This window comes from Acinonyx jubatus, chromosome D2, assembly GCF_027475565.1.
Source record: "Acinonyx jubatus isolate Ajub_Pintada_27869175 chromosome D2, VMU_Ajub_asm_v1.0, whole genome shotgun sequence".
Classification (NCBI taxonomy): domain Eukaryota; kingdom Metazoa; phylum Chordata; class Mammalia; order Carnivora; family Felidae; genus Acinonyx; species Acinonyx jubatus.
This window is the reverse complement of record NC_069393.1, coordinates 73,732,528-73,758,695: the sequence shown is the minus strand read 5'-3', so window position 1 is coordinate 73,758,695 and position 26,168 is coordinate 73,732,528. Positions and strand designations below refer to the sequence as shown.

Genomic DNA, 26,168 nt, shown 5'->3' with positions numbered 1-26,168 from the left:
ATAAACCGGGGACTTTGGATTCTCTTCTAGGAATTTAGAAGGTTTAGAATTTAGAAGGTCCCTTCGAAGGTTTTGACTGACAAGAGTCGCCTCAAGTGTTTTTCTAGGAGGATCACTCTGGCTCCTTTGTTAAGACTAGACTATAAGGGTCCAGAGAAGAGAAGCTGAGCTGGATTTGACATACTTGAGGGTAGAGCCAACAGAAAATCATACAGGTGTGCTAAATACTATGGCACAATACGCAGTAGATCCATTCCTGGGGTGTGAGGGGAGCACTGGGGAGGGGGGAGCTTACCCAGCCACTGGCATGGGGGTGAACTTCCTGGAAAAGGAGATGAACTCTTGAGGTTATTGAAAAGTGAGCCAGGTGAGCTGAGCAAAAGGGGGCACAAATTCACATCAGCCTGCATAAAACCTTAAGCAGGTTTTCATGTCCCTGGAGGGAAAGGCAAGACAAGGCAAGGGACAGAACAGGCCAGCTGGCTGTTAAAGGCCCAAACTGAGCTTTTCCAATGGACCCAGGGTCATGTTAGGGCTTTTACATGTTTTGTCTCATTTGATCGGCAACAAAACCTTAAAATGGGTACGATTACTGTCCTCTTTTTACAGATGACTAAATAGACCCGTTTATGTTGATTTCACCAATGCCATCCAACTAAGTAACTTATGGTCTTCAACCCAAGACTCCTGAAGACCCCTGAGCTCCCTAAACGTCCAGGAGCACACATTCTACAACCACCCCACCCACCCCAGTGCAGGGCCAGGATGTAGGGGACGTAGCAGCAGGAGGAGGGCAGATGCATTTCTTCTCCACAACCAGACCCTATTTGATCTGGTATTCAAAGGAAGGAACTGAAACTGCCCCAGCACTGGAGAAAAACTTGGGAGATTGCACTTTATGCAGTGCCCTCTTCACCCGCAGGGCCAGGGTTAGGGCCCTGGGCCTGGTTTAATGCTCGGGATGTTGACTTTTTGAAACTCTCAATCATTTTTAAATAAGGCGTGCCACATTTTCAAATTTCACCGTGAAAATTAAGTAGCCAATCCTGACTATCCCCAACGCCCTTCCAAAAGGTTGGCACACCTGTCATCTGGGTAAGATTCAGGTTCTTCTCAGTAGGTACTGTGATGGGGGGGAGAGGGGTCCATAGGTGACCCCTCCAACCTGGAAGCGGTCCAGCTACCCTAAAGGGAGAATAAGGTTGGGAAGACTTGGTCTGCAGGAGGATGGGCAGGTGCACGGGGACGGAAGGCTCACGGGGACCAGGACGGGATGGAGGCGTGGGATCTGGACGCTGGAGCGTGGTGACAGCGAGCATCGGGAGTTCGGAGACCCGGCAGCGGTAATACCGGGCGCACCGGGTTCCCGCCACTGGCGCGCGGCGACAAAGAGCAGCGTGCGAGCCAGGAACCCGGCAGCGGGAACAGGGGACGCGCGCGCGCCTGGGGCGGGGCACGCCGCCCGGCTCCTCCTCCGCGCCTGGCGGGGTGGCGGCGGCCTCCCTCCACTACACAGGTCCCAGGAAGAGGAGCAGGAGGAGGAGGAAACGCGGGGGCCGGGCGGCTCCCAGGGTGCAGCGGCGCGGCCCCCGCATGGAGCCCAACGTGCGCTTCTGGATCACCGAACGCCAAGTACGGCCCGGGCCCGGCGCGGCTGGGGGCGGGGAGGCCCTGGGCCGCGTGAAGTCACCGGCTGGAGTGCTGGCTGGCCCGGGTGACCTTGGGTAGGCCACGTGGTCGCACCACCCGCCTTCCCACCTCAGACCCCGGGAGGGGACGAAGGGGAAACCCAAGCGTGCGGGAGGCCGACAGCCAGGGCTGGTACCGCGTGTCACCGCTACCCCAGGCCTGGCTAGCGAGGGTCGTCACAAGGTCACCCTACCCATCGTCCTGAAGAGTCAGGCCCCGCCTCGCAGGGGTCTGCCCTCCGCTGCCTAAGCTGTTGCTGAGCACCAGCTTGGAAAGGAACAGATGCATCCAGGAGCCACCCCCGCCCCTCCTAACCTCCGTAGGCTCAGCCACTCGGATGGCACAGGGGCTGTCGGCAGCGGTAGACAGGGAGTAGCGCGGGCCCCGCCTCTAGGCGGTGACTGGGCGGCGCTGCCCAATAGAAATACTATGGGAGCCGTAGAGGTCATTAAAATTTTTCTAGTAGCCACATTCAAAAGGGTAAAAAGGAACAACAGAAATTAATTTTAACAGTCTATTGTATTTAGCCCAACAAACATAAAATATTAACGTTTCAACACGTAATCAATGTAAAAATTATTAATGAGATATTTACATCCCTTTTTTACATCTTTGAAATCTGGTGCCTATTTTACACGTACAGCATATCTCAGTTTGGCCTGGCCACATTTCAGGGGCTCCAGAGCCACACGGGGCTAATTGGACCATACAATTCTAGCTAGGGTGTTCTCTTTCAGCCTTACCTAAAGGAGGGCCTAGCCTGGTTTTGAGTAGGGAAGTTGAAAGGGGACAGGGAACTCCAGCTTTCCAGGCAGAGCCAGGACCGGAAGCCAAAACCATTGCAGAGGTGGTGTGTGTTGTGGGGGAGGGGAAGGGGAAGGTTTTGGAAGCCAACCACACTTCCTCCGTCCACATGTGAACTGAGCTGCCTTTATTGATGCCTGGCTGGGGTGTCGGGTTCTTTATGACTCAAGTTAAGTCTTAGAACAATGATAAGAGGGTAAAGAAGAAGCTTCTGAGAACTTTCCAGGTAGTTGGTTCCAGGTCATTTGTGCGATGTGAACATAGATAGGCCCATTTGACCCCAGAGTCTGAGCTTTTAACCCTCGAGAGTAATTTGATATTAGAGTAGTTAAGAGCACAGGCTGCTGGGTTTGGTCCCGGCTGGGTTTTCTTGGGTACGTTCATGAGCTTTACCTCACCTGTAAAATGGGGATGTTGCAGGAGCTGCAGTTAGAAGCCCTGTTAGGGTCTCAAACATTATGTTCACTGTTATTATTACCATATATCTTTTCTTTTCTGCCACCACTAACCTCTCTGGTGCTCTTCTCCCTCTCCAGTCTTTTATTCAGAGATTCGTTCAGTGGACAGAGTTATTGGATCCTACAAATTTGGTCGTTTCAATTGTGAGTATTTCCTTGTTTTCTGAGAGAACGCATTTCACATCTTATTCTGAAATGGGAAGACCGTGTGTCCCTTTTGAAAAGCAGTGGAAACAGAACCCATATATATTATCACGTTTTCATTCCTTCAGAATGAGCTTGTTAGATTGGAAGGTGGGTAAGCAAATGCTGACAGGTAATACCAAGCTCTGGGCCAGGTGCTGGTGGTTCAAAAGGGATCAAAACAGTCATCCCTGGTCATGGAGGATAGACCGGCAGAGGTGGTCACAGACCTTGACCTCAGGTTCTAAGGGAGGCGAAGGCCAGAGGGAGGAGGCATCCAGGAAAGGTCAGATAGAAGGGACTGTAAGCAAAGCCCAGGGGAGAGAGCGGGTAGTCCGGTCAGTGCGTTGGGGAACCAGGCAGTTCCTGAAGGGCCTTGTGTGTCATTCAGATGAGAGGGGTTTGCATTTAGCCTGCAGGGCGAGGTGGTGAGGTTTGTGGTTCAGAGGGTCTCTGGTCACCATGTGGCGAAGGATCAGAGGGATCAGACTGTAGAGGAGGTGAGCTGTTCAGGGAATGGCTCAGCTATCTGAGTGAAAGACCAGGGTTTGAACCATGTGTTGCTGAGGGCAGAAGAGGAGATGCCCTGTCACCAGCAATACCCCTCAGGGCCAGAGCCACAGGGACACTCCCATCCTTGTGTTCAAGTTGTTCCAGGCAGCCTTCTTTATTTATTTTTATTTTTATGTTTTTTTTAATGTTTATTTTTGAGGGAGAGAGGGAGACAGAGTGTGAGCCGCGGAGGGGCAGAGAGAGAGGGAGACACAGAATCCAAAGCAGGCTCCAGGCTCCGTGCTGTCAGCGCAGACCCGACCTGGGGCTCGTGAGATCATGGCCTGAGCCGAAGTCGGATGCTTAACCAACTGAGCCGCCCGGGTGCCCCACAGTCTAGTTTATAATAGAGAAAAATAAGCTGAATGCCCATCAGTAGGGAAATAGGAAAATATAATGTATATTCATACAGTGGAATACTAATAGAAGTTGAAAATGATGATCTAGTTAGCGATGTATAGTATTAACATGGAAACACGTGTATGATGTTACATGGAAAGCATCTACAATGTTAAGTGGAAAAAGCAAGACGCATAAAGTACAACATTTATGCAGATGACAATATAAACCAAAACTACATCTTTGTTTACAGATACATGTATTCTTATTTGTAGAAGTATAAGAAAGTGGACTGGAATTTCATACCTTGAACTCATAATACTTTCTCTCTGATAGAATAGGGAGACAGGAGACTGCGGGTGATGGCTTTTGGGGGAAAAAGAAAAAAAAAAAAAAGAAAAATTGGAAGCAAATATAACCGAATGTTTGCAGCTGTTAATTCTGTGGAAGGGGATTGGGAGGATGTACTCATTCTTTGTATTTTCTGTATTTAATTCTTTTTTTTTCCCTCAAATTAAGAAGAAATGAAGAGAGGAAGTAAGCCTGAATGGATCAGATGTGGGGGTGAGAGAGAGGAGAGATCTTCAGGTTTCTAACTCTCAAAGCCAGGCAGATGGTGGTGGCTCTCACGGAGACAGCTGACATCAGAGAATGGGAGGGAGGTGGCAGCACCCGTGGCTTGAGCTGCTGGAGCTGTCTGGGAAGCTGGGAGCTCTGGATCTGAGTGCCACACGGGCCTATCCTCATGGAAACTCTAAGGGAGTAGAGAACATCATCAGTGTGTTGTACTGAAATCAGATGTCAAGGAGCATGTGATTCCTAAATCTGAGGAGATAGCTAAACAATATTGAGATCATTGCTTGATTTTTTTTTTCTCTCTGATCATAGGAAAAAATAGAAAAATCAAGGCAACTGTTGTTAACAAATGAAGATGCATTCATACATGACTTGGAGGACCGAAGGGTATGTGTCCCGTGCCTGGTTCAGGGTTGGATGTGGTTGCCTTCAGGAGATTCTGCTTGCATGGTCTCAAATCAGATGGAGTCTTGTCATAGTGAACACTGCCCAGGGGATCTGCTTTTTAAAACTGGATTAGTTTTTTTTTTTTTATGTTTATTTATTTTTGATAGAGAGAGACAGAGCACAAGTGGGGGAGAGGCAGAGAGAGAAGGAGACACAGAATCTGAAGCAAGCTCCAGGCTCCGAGCTGTCAGCACATAGCCCGACATGGGGCTCGAACCCACAAACCGCGAGATCATGACCTGAGCCAAAGTCGGACGCCTAACCGACTGAGCCACCCAGGAGCCCCATGGATTAGTTTCTTTTAAATGTAGTGAGGATTCATTCTCGTAAACCAGATTACTAGCAGAAGGAGCTAGTATTAAGGAAAGGAGAAAAAAGCATAGGGTTCCTCCTGTGCTTAGATATTAGTGGGGATCCTCTGTGACTAATCCCTGGAGCCCCACGGGAAACTCCAGAATTCAGGCAGGCCTCTGAAGTCAGAATCTATTTCCCATTAGAGGCAGTGGTCCAGGTCAGGATTACACTCCTGCCCAAAGAGTTAAACCAAGCATTTGTTATCTACCTTGTGGTGGATGGGGCTTTCCAGAGCCTACAGACATCAGTCCTGTGAGGCAGCCTGTGGAAAGCTCACATATTTAGTTTGGGGTGTGTGTGTGCATGTGTGTGTGTGTGTGTGTTTATGAACTTGATAGGGCCTCTGGGCTCACAGCCTGGCTCAGATGCAGGTGCCTTGGCTAATGGCATGGTGCATCACCTTGCCTGCTCTTCTCTGAACCAGGGGCAGGCTAGATTCAGGTACTCACCTGAAGAGTAAGTTAGGTGTTGGCCTTGAGTCCTCTCCAAGGTAGGAGATTTAGGCCTTTTTAATGTTCTGGCTGTTTTCTTTCTGTGGATCATCTTATTGCTTATTGTTAGTTCATTTGTTTGTTTGATACATTTGATTAATTTTTTTTAATTTTTTTAAACATTTATTTATATTTGAGAGAGAGAGAGGGAGAGTGAGAGGGGGGAGGAACAGAGAGAGAGGGAGACACAGAATCTGAAGCAGGCTCCATGGTCTGAGATGTTAGCACAGAGCCTGATCGGGGCTCGAACTCATGAACCGCGAGATCATGACTTGAGCCGACGTCAGATGCTTAACCGACTGAGCCACCCAGGCGCCCTTGACTCATTTATTTTGATTTATTCTGTCCATGTGGCATTGAACAGTTCTGGCCTTCACTCTCTGAAAGATGGAGTAAAGGCGGCACCAGAAATGAGACTGGAGAGATTTTCTTTTTCTTTTTTGCTGCCAATTCACCTTTAAAAGCTTTGCTTGTTTTTTCTCTTTTTAGGTACAAGAAGCTTGGAAGAGAAGTCTTGTAAGTTTCAGCCCCTTGCTAATTTTTAGCCTGCTACAATAACAAAACCAAACATCAGACTGACCCTTGTGTTTGCTTTTGTGAAGTCAACAGTGCATCCTGACAACAGCAAACTGATCCCCGTTCCTTTTCGACCTGCAGGTGAGCAGATTCCAATTTTCACAAGCGGGTTGAGAAAACATGGCTTGTAACAGTTAAAAAACTCTGTCTAGAAGGATTTCTGACAGTGAGTCTGGAAACAGCTTAAAAGGGATGTTTGAAGGGTCTAGGTGCTGATAGTGGAGAAGAGCAGGTTTGGGGCCCAGAGCTGCATCCAGTGCTGTGGAAAGATCTGGAAGGTTGGGGGTGAGGGCACAGGCCTGGGTCTGAAACCTACTTTGCTCTGTTATCTGCTAAGAAACACAGCCGATCATTTCATTGATGATGGTTCTAGAACTGGTAACTCATAAGTGTTTGGGTTCCATGTAGTATCCTCTCTCTCATATCTTAATTACAATAAGGGGAATAAAACCTATGATCATATAGGGCCCTTTTAACTATAAATTCTCTCTGTGATAAACAAAAAACTGGAAACACCATAAATATCCAACAATTCAGACTATAGTTAAATAATTCATTAAAATGAATGAGGTAAATCCCATGTGCTAATGTAGAAGAATGGATCTCCAGGAACTAGTATTAAGGGGAAAAAAGGCACAATATAAAACAGTGTATAGTGATCCTGTTTGTATGAGTAAGTGTTGTGAGCATGAGAGAGCACCAGAGAGTGTGGGAGTTTCCATCCAGTAGAGGAAAAACACTTGTCTCTCCTTTTAATGCCTCGCTTCTGACACCAGATACATGGGCTTTTCCCACACCCTTCAATTCTGTGACACCAGCCAGGTGTCTTATAGGTTTTTGATTTTTTTTTAATTTTTTTTTTTACATTTATTTATTTTTGAGAGACAGAGAGACAGAGCACAAGTCAGGGAGGGGCAGAGAGAGAAGGAGACACAGAATCCAAAGCAGGCCCCAGGCTTTGAGCCATCAGCAAAGAGCCTGAAACGGGACTCAAACTCACAAACCGTGAGATCATGACCTGAGCTAAAGTTGGAAACTTAATTGACTGAACCACCCAGGTGCCCCTGGTTTTTGGGTTTTTTTTAATGTTTATTTATTTTTGAGAGAGAGAGAGAGAACTAGCAAGGAAGGGGGGGGGAGAGAGAGAGAGAGAGAGAGAGAGAGAGGGAGAAAGAAAGAGAAAGAGAATCCCAAGCAGGCTCTGTGCTGTCAGCGCAGAGCCCGACATGGGGCTCAAACTCATGAACTGTGAGATCATGACTTGAGCCAAAATCAAGAGTCAGACGCAGCCACCTAGGTGCCCCTGTCCTACAGTTTTAAGTCAGTCCTGACTGTCGACCTGGGGACAGCGACAGACCCCACAGTTTAAGGGCTCAGGCCCACAAGACCACCCCAACTTCAGAGGCCAATTGAAAGTCCAGGTTCTCTGTGCTTCTGACGAACCTGCTATAAATTGGAGGTCCTCACACCCCCCAACCCCCCCAACTCCTGGGGCTTGAAATTGCTAGACTGGCTCACAGAGCTCAGGAAGACCATTTACTTACTAGATTCACCGTTTGTTATTAAAGGATACAGTTCGGGAACAGATGGAAGTGATGCACAGAGTGGGCTGGGGAAGAAAGAGCTTCCACACCTTCCCCAGGCCTCTGCTCTGCCAGCACCTTCTTGTCCTCAGCAACTGAAACACAGTAAAAAGCAGGCTTTATCACTATGGTTGACTAGATCATTGGCCCTTGTGACTAGCCCCGCCTCCAGCCCCTTTCCCCTGGTAGGTAGGGGGTGGGGCCGAAAGGTCCAACCCCCTCATGCGTTGGCTGGTTCCCCTGGCAACCAGCCCCGCCTTAGGGGCTTTCCAAAAGTCACCTCCTTAACATAAACTCAGGTGAGCTGCACCGGGGTTCTTAGGAGTACAAAAGACACTCATTTCTCCTTCACTGCTGTTCTCATTGAGGAAATCCCAAGGGCGTTAGGGTCTCTGTGCTCGGAACAGGGACGAAGAGCAAATACGGATTTCTTATTATAAATGACTGCATCACAGATGTACAAAGTTCGTGCAGAAGGACGAACAGGTGCGGGTTCACAGCGCTTGCCCTGAGTTGGAGGGACTGGGAAGGCCCGGCGGGGGGGGGGGGGGGGGGACGCCTCGCTAGGTCTTTCCTTGCTGTGCTGATTGAAATGCTTGCCATACGCACATAGTTATTATTAGGAAAAAATGAAACAATGAAGACTGTCCTTTGGCGTCTGTGCCTTCAGGGCGCTGGAGAGGAGGTTCTCGGGTGGGTGCCCCCCCCCCCCCCCCACTCCGCCTGCCTCTGCGGCTGCAGTCACTGACCCTCTTCTCTTCCTTGCCAGCTCTTCTACCTTTCACGGCACCCATGGTGAGTCAGCTGAGACCCCAGGTTTAGGAAGATGTCCACTCATCTCCTAACCTCAGCGGTTTGTGTCCTCCAGCTCTGGAGCCCTGTCCCGCCACCCCCCGCCTCTGACCCTTGTCTGCTCTTCTTGTATTTTCACCCTGCCCCCCACACTTAATCCAGTCAGGCATCTGGGCCTCTTGAAGGTCCCTGTGTCACAAGGTAGTCCTTTCTCTGGATGCCTACTGTGCTCAGAGCGCTACAAGGCGGATGAAATGCTCCCTGCTGCAAGCACACAGGACTGTCCGTGACCTTCTCTCCCTTAACCCTCCACCCCACCCCTGCCCAGTACAGGCCCTCTCCTGGGACCTGGGATTGCCCCCCCACCCCCACCCCAGAGAGGCTGTACCACCTTCACTTTCACGGGGTGCTTTTTCACAAAATGACAGCATTCCTCCTCACTTCTCCCACACCCGTCCTGTGTGTGCGCCCACTGGCAAGTGCAGACTTCTCAGCTGCCCCGCCCTGCTGCATCGCAGGTCTTTGAGGCAGGGACCCGTGTGAGAGTCCCGGGTGTCCTCAGTGCCCTGTAGGCGTCACTTGCCCTGTAGCCTTCTGCATCTGGACCTTCGCCTCCTTGTCCCAGTCCTGGGGGGCCCAGTCCTGCATCTCCCCTGGGAAGTCCTTTGCCCGGCAGCTCCCCCTCCCCCAGAACACTTAAAACTTTGCTTTATTTTCTTAAAAGATCTTTTTGTCGATGCTGTCGGTGAAAAGTCTGAAGTCCCTGATTTTACCTCAGGTAATAACTGTTTCTATTTCATGATGACTGAATTCTGTTGTGCTCGAAACCAGTGTGTGATCCGTTTGCCTCCGTCTTTGTGCAGGTTTCCTTCTACACCTACACTACGGCATTCAACATTGTCAACGGAAATGCAAGTTATGTGAGTATTATGAGGCCCAGGGGATATGCAATGCTCTGTTATTTCTTTTGGAGTTTTGTTTGTTTGTTTTAATTATCCTTCCAGGGTAAAACTGTGGTATTTGCTAAGTATGTACTTTTGTTTTTTCCTTAGAATCGTCGCCCACATGAGAGTCTATTACTAGGGACAGGAGTAATTGCTTCTTCATCCTTTTTTGGAGTGGGTATTTTAAAAATCTGTCAAATCTTATTTATTCCTCAGGACAAAACAAAATATTCTGAATTAAAATTCATGTTTCAACTCAAACTATTTTTTTTAATCTATGTTTTTTAATTCAAATTTTTTTTTTTTTTTTTTTTTTTTTTTAAGAGAGAGAGTGCGTGCGTGAGCAGGGTAGGGGCAGAGAGAGAGGGAGAGAGAATCCCAAGCAGGTTCCATGCTCAACACAGAGCCTGACATGGGGCTCAATCCCACAGCCCTGGGATTGTGACCTGAGCCGAAATCGAGAGTCAGACGCCCAACTGACTGAGCCACCCAGCCACCCCCTCAATTCAAACAACTTAGAAAGTATGACCAAGAGATAAGAAAGGAAATGGTCACCTGTAATCCTGTCACCCCCCCCCCCAAATAAGCATATGAGCATCCCAAGTTTCTAGGCATATACTCAGTACTCTTACCTTTTTAAAAAATGTATTTAGGCTAGATAAACATGTACAAATCGTATATTGCTTTGGATGTCAGGGCACCGTGATGGTTAAAAACACAGACATTAGAGTCAGATAAGCCTGGGTTGGCATCCTGGCTCAAATTCTTAGTGGCTCAGTGACTCTGGACAAGTTATATAACCTCCCTAAGCCTCCGTGTGTTCCGCTGATAATCGGGAGAACACCTCAGCGTTGCAAGAATTAAAAAATACACGGAGAGCATTTGCAAAGGCCTGACCTGTGCCAGGAACTAGGTCGATGCTAACTCTTGCTATTGAGTATGTTCAGCTGATTTTTTGGACCTAGGCAATAATGATTTTTCTCTTGTTTTTCTAGTTACTCCCTCATTTGCTCCAGATGCGGCTGAATAACATGTTGTTGAAAAAAGCCCTTCCCATCATCATTCTGAGTAAGCAGGAAGCATGCAGTCGCTGTGGTCTTTGAGCTTTCCTTCATCTTTGGGGACAGCCAGGTCCCTTGGCCACATTGTGACTGATGACAGCTGCTATTTGTAGCTTTCTGGGGTCCCCGGGGCCAAACTAGGTCCTTGGTTTGAGAGGTGACACTTGCTCTGTAGATATACTCTTCATTGTCAGAGGATGAACACAATTACATTTGCAAGACTGTGCAAGCCCTGTGCATGTATTATTTCACTTAATCCTGACAAAAATGTATGGGTAGCAATATCGTTAGTCCATTTACAGAAGCAGAGGCTGAGGCAGGGGAACATTAACTGTCCTAGGGTCACACAGGGAATAGGTGGCAGTAGGGGGGATTCCAGCCTGGTGGACAGACTCTAGTGGGAGCAACAGAGATGTTAGCCGTTTCAAGTTTGCCAGCCTGCAGATTCACACTCCATGTTTGACTCTGGAAATCATAATAGCGGTTTGAAGTGTTGGCAGAATGATGTGAGCGGTAAAATTTGGGAGAATGTCACAGAAACCTGATCAGACCAGCTAAAGCAAAGAAGGGGGGTGTATTTACAGGACCCTGGGGTTTCTCCTGGAATCTTCCCAGGGAGCTGGGCTGGACTTTCAGAGGTGCTGAAACCTGGTGCCGGGTCCTGGTCAGGGAAGGACCAACTGACTGGGAAGCCAGCAGTTCTGATCCAGCTCCACAGCCCCAGGACAGAGCTCGGTTGGCCAGCTCCAGCCAGGTGACCTCCTGAGGGCGGAGGAAGCATAGCCATCAGAGAAAGAGGCATGACATCAGAAAAGGTGTTCCTTCACTGGGCCAAACTCACCCTCTGTTGTGCATTTTCTTCTCTACATCCACAGCCCACATCAGTGCCATGAATGTTGTTGCAGCCCGAAGCCTTGAGCCCATTCGAGGGATTGAAGTCATGGACAAGGAAGGCAATGTCATGGGCTATTCCAGAAAAGCCGGGACAAAGGTAAGGGGACGCAATGGAGCCTTAGTGGGCTTGCCTCTTGGGTAGAGCATTGAGTTTTCTGTTTGAGAGCTGTACCCAAGTCATGTCTCCCTTCCATCTTTCCTTATCCTGTTTTCCCTCTTGCAGACAGAGCGGTTTTCCATTTTGCACTGTGATGTTTGAAGTGATGTTTCCATTTTACACCAGTAATATGCAATTAGTCTGAGTTCTCCAGAGAAACAAAACCAGTCGTATGTATGCATGTGTGTATTTATTCTAAGTAATTGGCTGATTCAATCGTAGGGCCCATAGGTTGCTCAAGTGTAGGCCAGGTCGGCAGGTTAGAAACTCAGGAGCCCTTGAGGCAAAATTTCTTCTTTGGGAAAACCTTCTCGATTTTGCTCTCAAGGCTTCCCAACTGATTAAACAAGGCCCATTCACACCATGGAAGGTAATCTTTGCTTAAAGTTAACTGATTATAGATGTTAACCACATTTACAAAATAGCCCCATGGTAGCACGTCAGTGTTTGGTTTAAGTACCAGGTCCCATCGCCTAGCCAGGTTGACACATGAGACTGACCGCCGCAGACGGGCTTCCACCAAATGCTAGGCCGCTCTCTGAGGGTGAGATTTTATTTTTCCAGCTCAGCATCCACACACACACCCCCCCAAGGCTGCTCTGCACTTGTGGAAGTCAGTGACTCCCTGTCTGGATTTGAGAGCAATGTTCGCGGTCCCCCTCACAGCAGATTTTCTTATAGTCTTCGTCTTTCCGGACCAGTCTGCTGGCAAGGCTGGGCTGAGAAAAACCGTGCTCTGACCAGAACTCTTCAAAAAGGCTTCGGTTTTTAAAATTTTGTTGTAAATATTTTTTTAAGTTTATTTATTTATTTTGAGAGAGAGTGCATGCCAGAGGGACAGAGAGAAGAAGAAGAAGAAGAAGAAGAAGAAGAAGAAGAAGAAGAAGAAGAAGAAGAAAGAGAGAGAGAGAGAGAGAGAGAGAGAGAGAGAATCCCAAGCAGGTTCCACGCTGTCAGCACAGAGCCCCACATGGGGCTCAATCTCACAAACCTCAAGATCATGACCTGAGCCGAAATCAAGAGTCAGACACTTAGCCAACAGAGCTACCCAGGCGCCCCTCGAAGGCCTCAATTTTTAATAAGTTTTATTACTAAATAGTTGAATTCTTTTGCTCAATTCAGCACCCTGGCTTCTGTGTGCATTCAGGTTGAAGAAACTGGACTGGCCTATGGTGGTCTCATTTGGGGTTTGAACTTTTTGTAAAATTACTTTTTCAGCAGGTGAGGTTTTTTTGTTTTTTTTGTTTTTTGTTTTTCTCTGTGGAATGCCATTAGCTAAAGAATCATAGCATGAGGCAATTGTGTGCAAATGGCCTGAACAGCAGCAAAGAACAGCCCAATAAGAAGTGAAGGGAATAATAGCTTCTCGTGGTGTCAGTGTTCAAGGGGACTCCTGTCGGGACACCCTCTGCCCTATGTGTCAGCAGAAGAGGAGGTCAGAAAAGATGGCTGATGGGGCACCTGGGTGGCTCAGTCAGTTAAGCGTGTGACTTCGGCTCAGGTCATGATCTCACAGCTTGTGAGTTCGAGCCCCATGTCGGGCTCTGTGCTGACAGCTCAGAGCCTGGAGTCTGCTTCGGATTCTCTGTCTCCCTCTCTCTCTCTGCCCCTCCCCCACTCACACTCTGTCTCTCGCTCTCTCAAAAAATAAATAAACGTTACAAAAAATTTAAAAAAAAAAGAAAAGATGGCTGCTCGTTCAGTTGGTAAATATAGCGTTGTTTGGCTCACAAACATTTTGCTGTAAACCCTGTCCGTGATTCACAAAGCTGAATTACAAACCATTAGCTACATGCCTGTCACCAGATTCCTGCCAGAACGTTTAGTAGCATGTCTGAAAAATAGGAGCCACCTTTTCTTTCTTTTTTAATTTTTTTAAATTTTTTTTAACTTTATTTTTTATTTTTTTAAATTTACATCCAAATTAGTTAGCATATAGTGAAGCAATGATTTCAGGAGTAGATTCCTTAATGCCCCTTTCCCATTTAGCCCATCCCCCCTCCCACAACCCCTCCAGAAACCCTCAGTTTGTTCTCCGTGTTTATGAGTCTCTTCTGTTTTGTCCCCCTCCCTGTTTTTATATTATTTTTGTTTCCCTTCCCTTATGTTCATCTGTTTTGTCTCTTAAAGTCCTCATATGAAGGAAGTCATATGATTTTTGTTTTTCTCTGACTAATTTCACTTAGCATAATACCTTCCAGTTCTATCCACGTAGTTGCAAATGGCAAGATTTCATTCTTTTTGATTGCCAAGTAATACTCTGTTGTATGTGTGTATATATATATACATATATATATATATATATATATATATATACACACACATATATATATATGTATATATATATATACACCACATTTTCTTTATCCATTCATCCATCGATGGGCATTTGGGTTCTTTCCATACTTTGGCTATTGTCGATAGTGCTGCTATAAACATTGGGGTGCATGTGTCCCTTCGAAACAGCACACCTGTATCCCTTGGATAAATGCCTAGTAGTGCAATTGCTGGGTCGTAGGGTAGTTCTAGTTTTAGTTTTTTGAGGAACCTCCATACTGTTTTCCAGAGTGGCTGCACCAGCTTGCATTCCCACCAACAATGCAAAAGAGATCCTCTTTCTCTGCATCCTCGCCAACATCTGTTGTTGCCTGAGTTGTTGATTTTAGCCATTCTGACAGGTGTGAGGTGGTATCTCATTGTGGTTTTGATTTGTATTTGTCTGATGATGAGTGATGTTGAGCATTTTTTCATGTGTCGGTTGGCCATCTGGATGTCTTCTTTGGAGACATATCTATTCATGTCTTTTGCCCATTTCTTCACTGGATTATTTGTTTTTTGGGTGTTGAGTTTGATAAGTTCTTTGTAGATTTTGGATACTAACCCTTTATCTGATATGTCATTTGCGAATATCTTCTCCCATTCTATCGGTTGCCTTTTAGTTTTGCTGATGTTTCCTTCACTGTGCAGAAGCTTTTTATTTTGATGAGGTCCCAGTAGTTCATTTTTGCTTTTGTTTCCCTTGCCTCCGGAGATGTGTTGAGTTGAGCTGAATTACAAACCATTAGATACATGCCTGCCACCAGATTCCTGCCAGAACGTTTAGTAGCGTGTCTGAAAAATAGGAGCCACCTTTTCTTTCTTTTTTAATTTTTTTTAATGTTTATTTTTGAGAGAGAGACAGACAGACAGACAGAGTGTGAACAGGGGAGGGGCAGAGAGAGAGGGAGACACAGAATCCGAAGCAGGCTCAGGCTCCCAGCTGTCAGCACAGAGCCTGATGCGGGGCTCAAACCCACAAACTGTGAGATCATGACCTGAGCTGAAGTTGAACACTTAACCGACAGCCACTCAGGCGCCCCGGTAGTGGCCACCTTTATAAATGAATTACAGGTAACAAGGGGACAAGGGGTTGCCTGAAACACCTTGTTTTCGAAACAAAGGTTTTGTGCCTAAGAACCACCCTAATGAGACATTTTTAATAGCTTTATTGAGATGTAATTTATATACTATAAAATTCACCTGTGGCGCGAGTATAGTTGGATGAATTTTAGTAAATTTAAGCAGTTATGCGGCTATCATCTCAGTCCAAATCTAGAACATTTTCATCCTAAAAATCTCCCTTGTGCCCATTGAACCACTCCCTTCTCCCACCCCCAGCCCCAGAGAAACACTGATCTGCTTTTTGTCCTCATAGTTTTGCCTTTCAGAAATTTCATGTAAGTGACTTGTACAAGTGTTTGTTTGTGTCTGACTTCTTTCACTTTTGAAAGCGGTACAGGCTTTGTCCCGGCTTTCACTTTTTGAAGGCGGTACAGGTTCATCCGCCTGTACCAGGCGCCGAAAGGTTGTTGCTTTTCATTGCTAAGCAGCATTGCATTGTATGGATGTGCCTTCCAGGTTTTGTGTATCCATTCCCCAGGCAACGGATATTTGGATTATGTCCAGTTTGGGGCTGTTATGCATAACGCTGCTCTGAACTTCTGCGCAAGTCTTTACGTGGATGGCCATCTGTCTGCATCTGTCTTCAGCTCCCTTTACCTGTAGGGTGCTAGGGCTGCGGTGAATCATTTGCACAGCTGAAGAGAAGAATGAGAGCAGGTGTATTTATTTTTAAGAGCCAGAGTGAGCAAGACTGGGGGAGAGGGGCGGAGAGGTAGAGGGAGAGAGAGAATCCCAAGCAGGATCCATTCAGTGCAGAGCCCATCATGGGGCTCGATCTCACGACGCTGGGATCAGGACCCCAGCTGAAATCAAGAGTCGGATGCCCAACCGACTGAGCCCCCCAGGTGCCCCATGAGCAGGTGTTTAATCTGTGAGTTGCTCCTTGGCTCCTCGTGCCCTCCAGGTGCTGTGTGAGCACAGCCACACCCTTGGCCCTAGGATCCCTTCCCTCCAGGAACCAGGAGCTCTCAGCCTCCCAGGGGAGGCAGCCTCAGGCCCTGCTAGCTCTCAGGACGTCTAGTCCATCTGTCCAGGAGGAGCTTCATTTTTGCATGAAGGCCAATTTAGGGTAAAAGATTTGATGGTCTGCTTTAAAAAAAAGAAAGAAAGAAAGAAAAAACGTTTATTGGTGCACCTGGGTGGCTCAGTCGGTTGAGCATCTGAGGCTTGATTTTTGGCTCAGGTCATGATCCCAGAGTCGTGGGATTGTGCCCGCATCAGACTCTGAGCTAAGTATGGAGCCTGCTTAAGATTCTCTGTCGCTCGCGCTCTCTCTCACTTTCTCTCCCCTGCTCTCCCTCTCTCCTGTGCCCCTCTCCTGCCCCCTTGTGCATGCATGCACGCTTTCTCTTTCTCATTCTCTCTAATATAATAATAATAATAAAAAGAATAGTGTCTGCAACTGTGCATAAGGATAAGCATTCTTTCAACATTTCCCTGTCACCAAAAGGTTTATTTTCTGTGGCTAAAATTTCAGAAACTACGCAACCAGCAATATCTGATTGTAACAGGGCACCTTTGATCAGATTTCAGGGGCCAGTCCGCGTTGTTTTCCCTTGACTGGCCTTGGAAGGCACTCCGCCGCGAAGTGCAACACGTCTCCCAGTGCCCCCAATATGGGTGTCTGCTTTGCAGTGTCCTCCCCTCACACACAAGTGGAGAGAGGCCGGCCTCGCCCCACTGACGTGGAAACACACCACACTCGGCAGCCGCTTTTCTCTCCCTGAAGTTGAGCAGTTGTATTTTATATTCCTGAAAGTTTAAGTGCCACCCTCCTCGGCCCCCTCTGTCCCTGTGGGGGAAAGGCGTTCTCTGCAGAGGAGTCGGATGAGCTGAGCATCATCTGATGTGGGAAGCAGAGAGCGGGGCTGGCGGGCATGGGAGGAAACCCAGAAGGCAGGCTGTAGGCACGTCCTGGGAAGCCAGCTGTGGAAGAGACGGGGTTGGAAGGGGACAGTGGCCTCATGCCTGTTCATCTTGGGCAGAGCAGTGCTGTCCGTGGAGTCATGCCTTACCCAGGGCTGGGGTTCTGAAGTTAACATGTGAGTGTCATCTATAGTCAGAATTTCCCCAGAAAGTCTCTTACGTTGCCCTTGAGTACACATGACTTTGTGCATATATAACCCATACAGTAAATAACATGTTTGAATGTTGGATGTATAGAGTAATGTGTATTATAGAAAAGATGACAAAATGTTATCAACCGTACAACTTACTCGTGCAAAGTAAGATTTTGTAGCACCCCTCATTACACAAGCAAAAGGTGGGTGCACGCAGGTGGATCTGTGCATGGCACGTGTGGGTGTGATGCCACGCCAGTGCCCTCTGAGCTGGACTTCTGGAACGTTCCTCCACTCAAAGGGGTAGGAATATCTGGGCTGCTGCTCGGGATCAGGAGGCCTGTGGCAGCGTCCTGGATTGAAAGGAAATCATGCAGCAGAGCAGTCCTCGGGGGGCCCTTCCAGCATTTCCACCAAGGGGCCTGCCCTTTGGTTCTAGGTGACGATTTTTCTATAAGCTGCCTTTGCTTTGTACTTTGGGTGGTTGGCAGGCCAATGGAGACCACTGTGGAGTCAGCGGAGGCAAATCCCGTCTCCAGTTGCTCCTGCACCCGCCCCAGCGGCCCTCCAGCTGCACGCCCGTGGGGCTGCCTCCACCTCTCTCCACCTGCATTATTTTTCTAAGTGAGAAAGGAGAGCTGCTGAAGGACATCCGGAAACGGCCTCATGCCGTGTGTTAAGGTGCTTCCTTTCCATTTCTACTAGGCCGTTAAAGATACGGCGACGTCCAGAATCGTGCTGTTTGGGACCTCCGCTTTTATCCCTGAAGTCTTCTCCCACTTTTTCATAAGGTAAGAGGCAGGTAGGAATAGACGTTTGACACTCAAAATCCTTACAAAACTTGTCAAACACCGAGCCTGCTGGGAGGGATGGGAAGAAGTTTCTTTGGTCACCTTCCTGCTACATTCTGTTCATCACAGTTAGGACAGCAGGATTCACGTGGGGCACGCATGGAAATCCAGATTTGCCTGTTCCTTAAACGTGGAATCTCACCCAGACCCTGTCCTCAGCTAGCTGTGTGTTCCTGGGCGCGTCCCAGCACCTGCTGAGGCACAGCCCCTCAGGTCTCGAACGCTGAGTCGAGGTGATTGGCAGGTTCTCCCAGCTCTGATGTGTTGTGAGTGTGGCTCAAGCCTGCCTTCCCCCCTTCATTCAAGCATGTGTTAAATTAGCCTAAGTGGCCTAGATTCAGCAGACCATCATCCCTTTTGAGAAGCAAGAAATGGCCGGTTGGGAGGAAGTCCTGGGGACCTGCCAGTGACAAGCCCAACACGCAGTAGCTTAGGCCGGAAGGCAGATGTGTTGGTTTAGATACTGGGTGCGGGCAGAGAGCGTAGCCCAGGGCAGCTGAGCAGACGCCCCGCCGCAGGGACAGTCCTATCTTCACGGTGTCAGCTTCCCTCTGTCTTGCCACACGCTGGCTTCTTCATGGTGATGAGGGATGTGACTGCCAACACCTCCCAGCTGCTATCCTCAAAGAGTCCGGAGGAGTGATAGAAACATGGCAAACCCCAGCAGAGACAGGGAATGTCTTCCACTCAGTTCACAAACTCCCAGAGGAGGACTCAGTTGGCCCAGATGGGGTCACCGGAACCGATCCCCTCTATCCAGCGTGGTGAGTTAGAAAGCCTTCGTTAGGACCACATAAGGAGTGTTTTCTAGAAGGAGCAGCATGCCGCTTAGAGCCAAGTCTTACTTCCCATAGGCCACCAGCTGGATGGCTGTAGAGACTAATGCTGGCCAGGTTCTTCATGGACCAGTCTGGCTGGGTCAGAGCTGGGCTTCCTCTGAAAGCTGGCACCCTCCGGTCTATCCCTTGAAGCCCACCTAGTGACCCGAGCGGCCTGGGGAGAAGGGATGGCGTTCATTTCCCAGTGGGCCCTCACAGCTGTGATAGTATCCAACCTGGAGTGACCTCGGTGGCTCTTCTGACTCAGCCCTTGTATTCTGCGTGTGAATGAACCCAGGCTCAGGAAGGGAAGGTGTCTTGCCCAAGACCCTGCAGTCTGTCAGTGGCAGCCGGACCCAGGCCCCTGGATCTCTGACTCCCAGGCTGGGTCAGAATGTCACATGCATGTCAGCAGAGCCCAGCATCTAGAATCTGGCCTCTCACTTTGGAGGTGTGGGATTTTGGACAAGTGACTTAACTGGTCGGTGGCTGTGTCCTTGTTTGTGTGAAAGGGGGTGATGATAACACAAACTTCAAAGGGTTGTTGGGGATCAAAATGGGCAAATGCCTGGGAAGTGCTGAACCCCAGGCCTGACGCCCAGTGAGCGCTCCGTCAGTGCAGCTGCTGGTATCGCTTGTTTGCTGGTGAGTGGGGACCAAGGCATGGGCCCGGCCGGCTGCACGTAAGACCATTAGAGCGGAGGGCCAACCTCTGAAGAAAGCCCAGTAACCTTGTCTCTTACAGGACCCAGTTTTTCCGGCAATATCCATGGTCATTATGGACCTTCAAGCTGTCTTGTACTGTCTTAGTAATGGGACTGATGGTGCCAGTTTCTTTTAGTATGTACCCACAAATTGAACGGGTAAGTGCCCCCTATTCAAATTTCTCTCAAAACAAAAACAAAACAAAAAAAACAAGCCTTTTTCTTCTCCTCGTTGTAAGAGAAAGAGAATTCTAAGAAATCTGCGAAGTTTACAAAAGTATAAAAATAACATTATTTAATCCCGTCCCGCAGATCACTTGTGCCATTTTGGATTCTATTTTTCTCAGTGATATACCAGAAGCATTTTCCTGGGATATTTAAAAAACCTTTGAGATTTTTTAGATACCTCATAACGTTCCATAGTGATGTCTCATCCAATGGGACTTTCTTCAGCGATGGAAATGTTTGATACGTATGCTAATACAACCACCTCTAACCACATATAGCTGTTGAGCACCTGCAGTGTGGCTAATGTGACTGAGGAACAGAATTTTTTTTTTTAATTATTTTTTTAAATGTTTACTTATTGTTGAGAGAGAGAGAGACAGAGTGTGAGCAGGGAAGGGGCAGAGAGAGAGGGAGACACAGAATCCGAAACAGGCTCCAGGCTCTGAGCTGCCAGCACAGAGCCCAACGCGGGGCTTGAACCCACGGACCGCGAGATCATGACCTGAGCTGAAGTCGGACGTTTAACCGACTGAGCCACCCAGGCGCCCCTTAATTATTTTTTTAAATGTTTATTTATTGTTGAGAGAGAGAGAGACAGAGTGTGAGCAGGGAAGGGGCAGAGAGAGAGGGAGACACAGAATCTGAAACAGGCTCCAGGCCGTCAGCACAGAGCCCAACGCAGGGCTCGAACTCACGAGCTGGGAGATCATGACCTGAGCCGAAGTCAGGCTTAACCGACGACTGAGACACTCAGGTGCCCCTGAATTTTTTATTTAATGTATTTTAAGTACTCACATGCAGCTAGCGGTTTCTGTATTAGACGATGTAGTTCTATAGACTAGGATATATTATAATCGATGATGAGTCAGACTACCTGGATTCAAATTCCCAGCTCCTCCATGACCTCGGTCAATTTGTTTAAATTCTGTGAGATTCAATTTCCATATCTGTTAAAGAGAATTAAAGATAGTATCTCCGCAAAAGGCTGTTGCTGCTGTCAGGGACATTGTTGATGTCACAGCTTTTGGCGATTCCTGGCGTTTCTTAGCTGAAAATTTCAAATGTTTGTTTCTGTCACTGAAGTTAAAAATCAGTGATGTCTTCCAAAGCATTTAAATTTATGGAATGAGCTTGTTCAAAACCCAAATCTAGGTTCATAAAATCATTAATTCGGGTAACTTTGCCATCACCTAACATAGAAACTTATATTACTAAATATTTATTTATTAAAATAAAATGCTAGAATATATTTTTAATCCTTACAGGCCCACCTAGAACATGGCTTATTATAATAAGATTGTAATAAAAGTGAACTCTTTTGCAAATAATTACTTCTGGTCGCACTGGTACTCAGAGTGAAGGAGGTGGCTTAACCTGCAGAGGTTATGTCATTTACAAAAGTCGTTAAATCTTGGGGGAAGTTCCCACTCCCCTGCTGCCATGATGTGGTTTCCTCCTGGGCTCTTGCATTCATTCCCCAAACAGTGATGGGGGGCCTATCCTGCCAGACCAGCTAGGTGCTGGGGTCAGCGGTGAGTAAATGGGTCTTGCCCTATGTAGCTATGAAAAAGCAATGACGTATGGCCAGCTGGGCCTTTGATTGGGGAAGTAGGAGAAGGGGAAGCCACAGAGCCCAGGAATCCCGACCGGCTGAGGGTGGAGGTGTCGTACTTTAAGAGGTCCAAGGGAACAACCTTTTGCGGAACTCCCTTCGCTGCCACGGGGGAGTCAGAATATGGAATCCGCAAGTTGTTAGAGAATCAGGTCTCTTTCCAGTTTGTCTTGTACATATCATTGTGGGTCGTGGGATTCGTTTTTCCAATGTTAGGAGTAACTTGGTTCTTTACTCTGTGATATCATTTTGGTCCTCAGCTAGTGGCTACTCTCTATGGCTGGGGCCTCCGAGGGCATGAGGTCACCCTTCTTCTGGGAAGGCTAGGTCCAGGACAGCCTGTCAGAGGGCAGGACCAGAGGCGATCCTCCCCCACTTTGCTGCCACTGTTCTCACTGGCCTTCTGGAGTCAGGTGGCCACTAGACTTAAAGTTACAGGGCCGAATGGATGTGTTGGGGTCCTCGGGCCCGTGAGGGGGAGACTCCCACACGCAGGTAACTGTAGACACAGTGGGACTGCAGTGGAACGCAGTCACACATAGGGGTGGTGTGGGCACAACAGAGGCAACGTCAGTGCAGCCAGGGGCTGGGGGCCGTGGCAGGGGATGCGTGGGGGGAAAGGCAGCCTGGGCCAAGGGCACAGCTTGTGCCCAGACATGGAGTGGTGTGGTCCACCCCGGGCACTCTGGTCCCACATGGCTAGAGTGTGAGAGAAGAGGCTACAGGTGTTCTACGCCTAATAAGTGTGGCTTCTGTTTATCCAGCATCTTCTGTGTCCTGGGGACTGTCTGCCTGGCAGTTAGTCTCTTGTCTTTAAGACAGCTTTTCAAGGTAGTTTGTATTCCCACTTTACCGACAGGAGCCTGGGGCTCAGGGGAAATAGGAAATTCCCCTGTGGGCTATTCAGCTATGGAGAGGTGGGGCCAATGGGGGAAGGACCTTACCAGCCCCTCATGGTGATAGAACTTTATACGGAGGCAATGAGGGAGGCAATGAGGGAGACGTTTCGAGGGGGGAGTGGCTTCGTCAGGTTGTATTTTAGAAGTATCACTCTTTGGGTGTCACAGTGTAGATGGGAGGCTAGGAGGACAGCTGGGGGGCTGTAGACACATTCTGGCTGGAGGTGATGGGGGGCTCAGAGTAGGTCCATGGTAGTAGGTTAGAGAGAAATATTGAATTGGGCGAGTTAGAATTTGTGAGCATTCAGATTGGGGGTGAAAATAAAGAGAAAAGGATCCAAGGGGATATCCAGATTTCTGGTTTAGGTGTGATGCCAATAACCAGGACAGAGGAAGGAAGGGCTCTGTATTAACTAGGATTACGTTTGGGGCACCTGGGTAGCTCAGTTGGTTGAGTGTCTGACTCTTGGTTTCAGCGCAGGTCATGATCTCACGTTTCGTGAGTTCAGCCCCGCATCAGGCTCCACACTGACATGCAAAGCCTGCTTGGGATTCTCTCTCTCTCCCTCTGTCTCTCTGCTCCTTCCCTGCTCATGCTGTCTCAAAATAAATAAACTTAAAAAAAATTTTTAAAAATAAATTAGAATTACATTCGGTTGTAAATGAGATAGAAAATAACAGCCTGAACAAGGTAGAAGTTGTTTCTCACTCACATAAAATGTGTCATGAGCACGCTGGGAAGGCGCACACATGAGTTGTGTTTTTCCACAGTACCTTTTCCAATAAAGTACCAGTTTTGTTCAGTCATAAAGCAAAGGGAATCACGATTCTGAAAGCAGGTTCAGGGTTCCAAACTGGGTGACATTTCACCATGTGATTAAACTTGGCTTCTTACACAGCGCATGGAGCAGAGCATAAGTCACACAACAAACAAGGAAACAGAAAGGTGCAGAAGTTAGCCAAGCAAACGTGAAGTCAGTCTGTGGGTGCGCAGTTGAGATAAGGCCGTGGTCCAGCCGGGTCAGCTCTCGGCACTTACCGCTTATTATGGTCAAGCCGTGAAGGATCTCAGTCATGTTCGAGATCAATCGGGTAGTGCCTTGGCGGCAGCTGCTTTTTAAGTGGTCATAGAGGGGTCACGTCAGAAGAGTCTGATGGTTTGCTGCAAAACTCGTCCCTTTATGAAGAGCCCCTGCAGACCTCCTCTGGTTCGGCTTGTTGTCAGTGCTGGGGTATCAGCTGATGCCGGTCCCGGCGATAATCTCGGAGCTGCAGTACCTCTGACTACTTGTGTCATTGCTTGACATCAGAGGCTCCATTTTGCTTTCTACTGTGAGGTGACCAGCCCAATAAGGCAGCGATGCGTCATAAAGTCCTCAGGGATCTTAATTCCTTCCAGGCCAGCATGCCACCATTCCTAGGGTTTGGCCCCATCTTCAAGGTACCAGATGGTACCTTTCTCATTCCACTTGGCCACGTGCCACTTTCACTTCATCACATTGGCCAGAACTTAGTCATGTGGTCAAGCCTCACCGCAAGGGAAGCTGGGAAATGAAGTCTTTATTTTGGACCTATTTAAAATTCTGCTGCTGTGGAAGAACAGATGGGACAGATGGCAGGAAGGGTAATGTGTCACATATGGAAACAACTGTTACCTGCTAGGAAGTAAGTATGACCAAAAGGCTATGGGGAGATTAGGGAAAGAAGAGAATTGCCGGCTGATCCAGGAAGGCTGCCTGGAATAAGTAGGCTTTGGACATGGATGGATTTCAACAGGCAGAGATGGGGGAGTGAAGAGGGCATTCCAAGTCGGGGTATAGGAGAGCTGAGGAGTCCAATGTAGCTGGGCACAAGTCACTGAGTGTGACTGGCAACATGCTTGGGGCCAGATAGCAGGGCCTGTGTGGCCAGGCCCAGGAGGCAGGCTCTACTCTGAAGGCAACCGGTGGGTCATGCAAGGCTTGAAGGGGCAGGGCTCTCAGAGGCCAGAATAGAGGCAGGAAATGGAATCCATTTCCCCTCCTGAGCCTCTCCCCGCCAACCGCCAAGCAAGTCTTGGCATTTGCTAGACCTTGAAAGAACCTTGTTGGTCCAAGGTGGGCACAGAGGTGGCTGAATGGTGGTCCCCAGCCAGTGGGGTCCCCAAGCCCTGCCTCCTTGTCTGGCCCCCGCCCAGGACCAAGACATCTTCTCAGACGTACCACGGGCTGCAGCAACCTTCAGGTCTGGAAACTCAGTGACCTTGACAGGGAAACTTGTCCCCTGCAAAACTCCTTTTCCACTAAGCTAGTACTTCTGCCACCCCGTGAGACTAAGAACCGTGACTGGGGATTAGGGGGATTGTTGTTAACTTTGGTGGGTGTGATGACAGCAGAGTAGTTGCATAACAGAGTCATTGTCCTTTGGAATTTCATACGGAAGCATTTGTAGGTAAAATGACAGATCTGAGAATTGCCTTCAAACACTCCAGAAAATACCCCCAAATTGGGATTGGGAGATGCCAGATGAAAGGAGATTGGCAGGTTGTTACTAATGCTGAGTGATGAGTAGATGAGGGCCCATTGTATTCTTTCTGTGTGTGTTTATATTTGAAATTCTCCATAACAAAGTGTTCAAGAAGTTCTGCTTTTTTGTTGTTGTTGATCAGACATCACTGAAAAAGTTGGACTGGAAAATAGATGCTTTCTGTAATATATACATATATTTTTTTAACTTGGCGCTTAAGGCAAGAAAAGTTCTTAATATAAATATTAAGAATTTAACTTTGTTTTTCAGATACAGTGCAATAAGCTTGAAAAGGAAATTCAGTCCGCAACAGAAGAAACGGAACTCTTCTACAACAGAGGGGTATAGGGATGAGTTTTTGGTGAATTTGTTCTGTTCCTGCTTGAACGCCTTCCTCTCTGCTCGAGGTGTCTGTTCCGAGGACTCTGCCAGGGGTCTGGAACCCGAGATGTCTGTGCCCCCAGGATGGCTTACAATTGCACAGGCCAGCGCCCTTTTCAGGCAGGTGCCTGGGGTTTCAAGCCTGGATGAAAGGAGAAACAAGAGGTTGTCCTGTCTGGTCCACCCCCATGGGGTTGCTGAGGGGATGGGTGATAGAAGATTCGATTCTCTAGGTGTTTGTTCATCGGCCTCTGAAGGGATACTGTGAAATTACTAATAAACTTATTAAAAGTTGAGTATTTGAAAAAATAAAGGAAAAGGGTCTCCCGTGCCCAGGGCCCAGCCATTAAATTGATGGCCCACCTCAAGGTAAGTGGGAGCCTCTGGTGAGCGCTGAAGGCCTCCACCCCCAAAGCAATCCTCTTTCCCTCCTCAGCTTACTCCCGTTTTGGACGCCTGAAAATCTTTGCCCCCGGGGCCATCCGCCTCCTTTCTCCTCTCTGGCAAATGACCCTGCCTCCTCCCTCACAGTGAAAACAAGGCTGTGGACCAGCGGTGGAACCTCCTGGCGTCGTCAATTCCGCAGACCTCTTCCCACCCACGCCCAGCCTTCCCTCCTCCTCGCAAGGTCAGCTGTGGGCCGGGCTCAGGGCCCTTCCATTCCCATTTCCTCAGGGCCTTCCGTGCCTGTGTAGCTTCCCTGCCTCTGGCTCCAGACTCCTCCCTCCTTCCCAGAAGCAAGGGAACTACTGGAGTCACCAGCCTCGTT

The 26,168-nt window shown here is 48.2% G+C and overlaps 1 protein-coding gene and 1 long non-coding RNA gene across 2 annotated transcripts; one reads left to right on the top strand and one right to left on the bottom strand.

The window, feature by feature from the left end:
• The first annotated feature begins 1,445 nt into the window (after window positions 1–1,445).
• Window positions 1,446–25,695, top strand: SFXN4 (sideroflexin 4). Its single transcript, XM_027063230.2, has 14 exons — window positions 1,446–1,632; window positions 3,030–3,095; window positions 4,914–4,988; window positions 6,383–6,409; window positions 6,496–6,550; window positions 8,822–8,847; window positions 9,569–9,622; window positions 9,708–9,764; window positions 9,897–9,962; window positions 10,784–10,856; window positions 11,725–11,840; window positions 18,107–18,192; window positions 19,816–19,933; window positions 25,289–25,695. The coding sequence occupies exons 1-14, from the start codon at window positions 1,594–1,596 to the stop codon at window positions 25,364–25,366; spliced, it is 936 nt and encodes a 311-aa protein (XP_026919031.1). The 5' UTR covers window positions 1,446–1,593; the 3' UTR covers window positions 25,367–25,695.
• Window positions 2,073–8,158, bottom strand: LOC128312682 (uncharacterized). The gene is made up of 4 exons (XR_008292281.1): window positions 8,014–8,158; window positions 6,474–6,544; window positions 4,969–5,099; window positions 2,073–4,779 (listed from the first exon to the last, which is right to left on the bottom strand). It is a non-coding gene; the product is annotated as an uncharacterized LOC128312682 (long non-coding RNA).
• Window positions 25,696–26,168: the final 473 nt, after the last annotated feature.

Coding starts and splice junctions, on each gene's coding strand:
- SFXN4 (XM_027063230.2), top strand. CDS start 1,594: ATGGAGCCCAACGTGCGCTTCTGGATCACCGAACGCCAA. Junction 1,633..3,029: donor TCTGGATCACCGAACGCCAA/GTACGGCCCGGG, acceptor CTCCCTCTCCAG/TCTTTTATTCAGAGATTCGT. Junction 9,765..9,896: donor TCAACGGAAATGCAAGTTAT/GTGAGTATTATG, acceptor TTTTTTCCTTAG/AATCGTCGCCCACATGAGAG.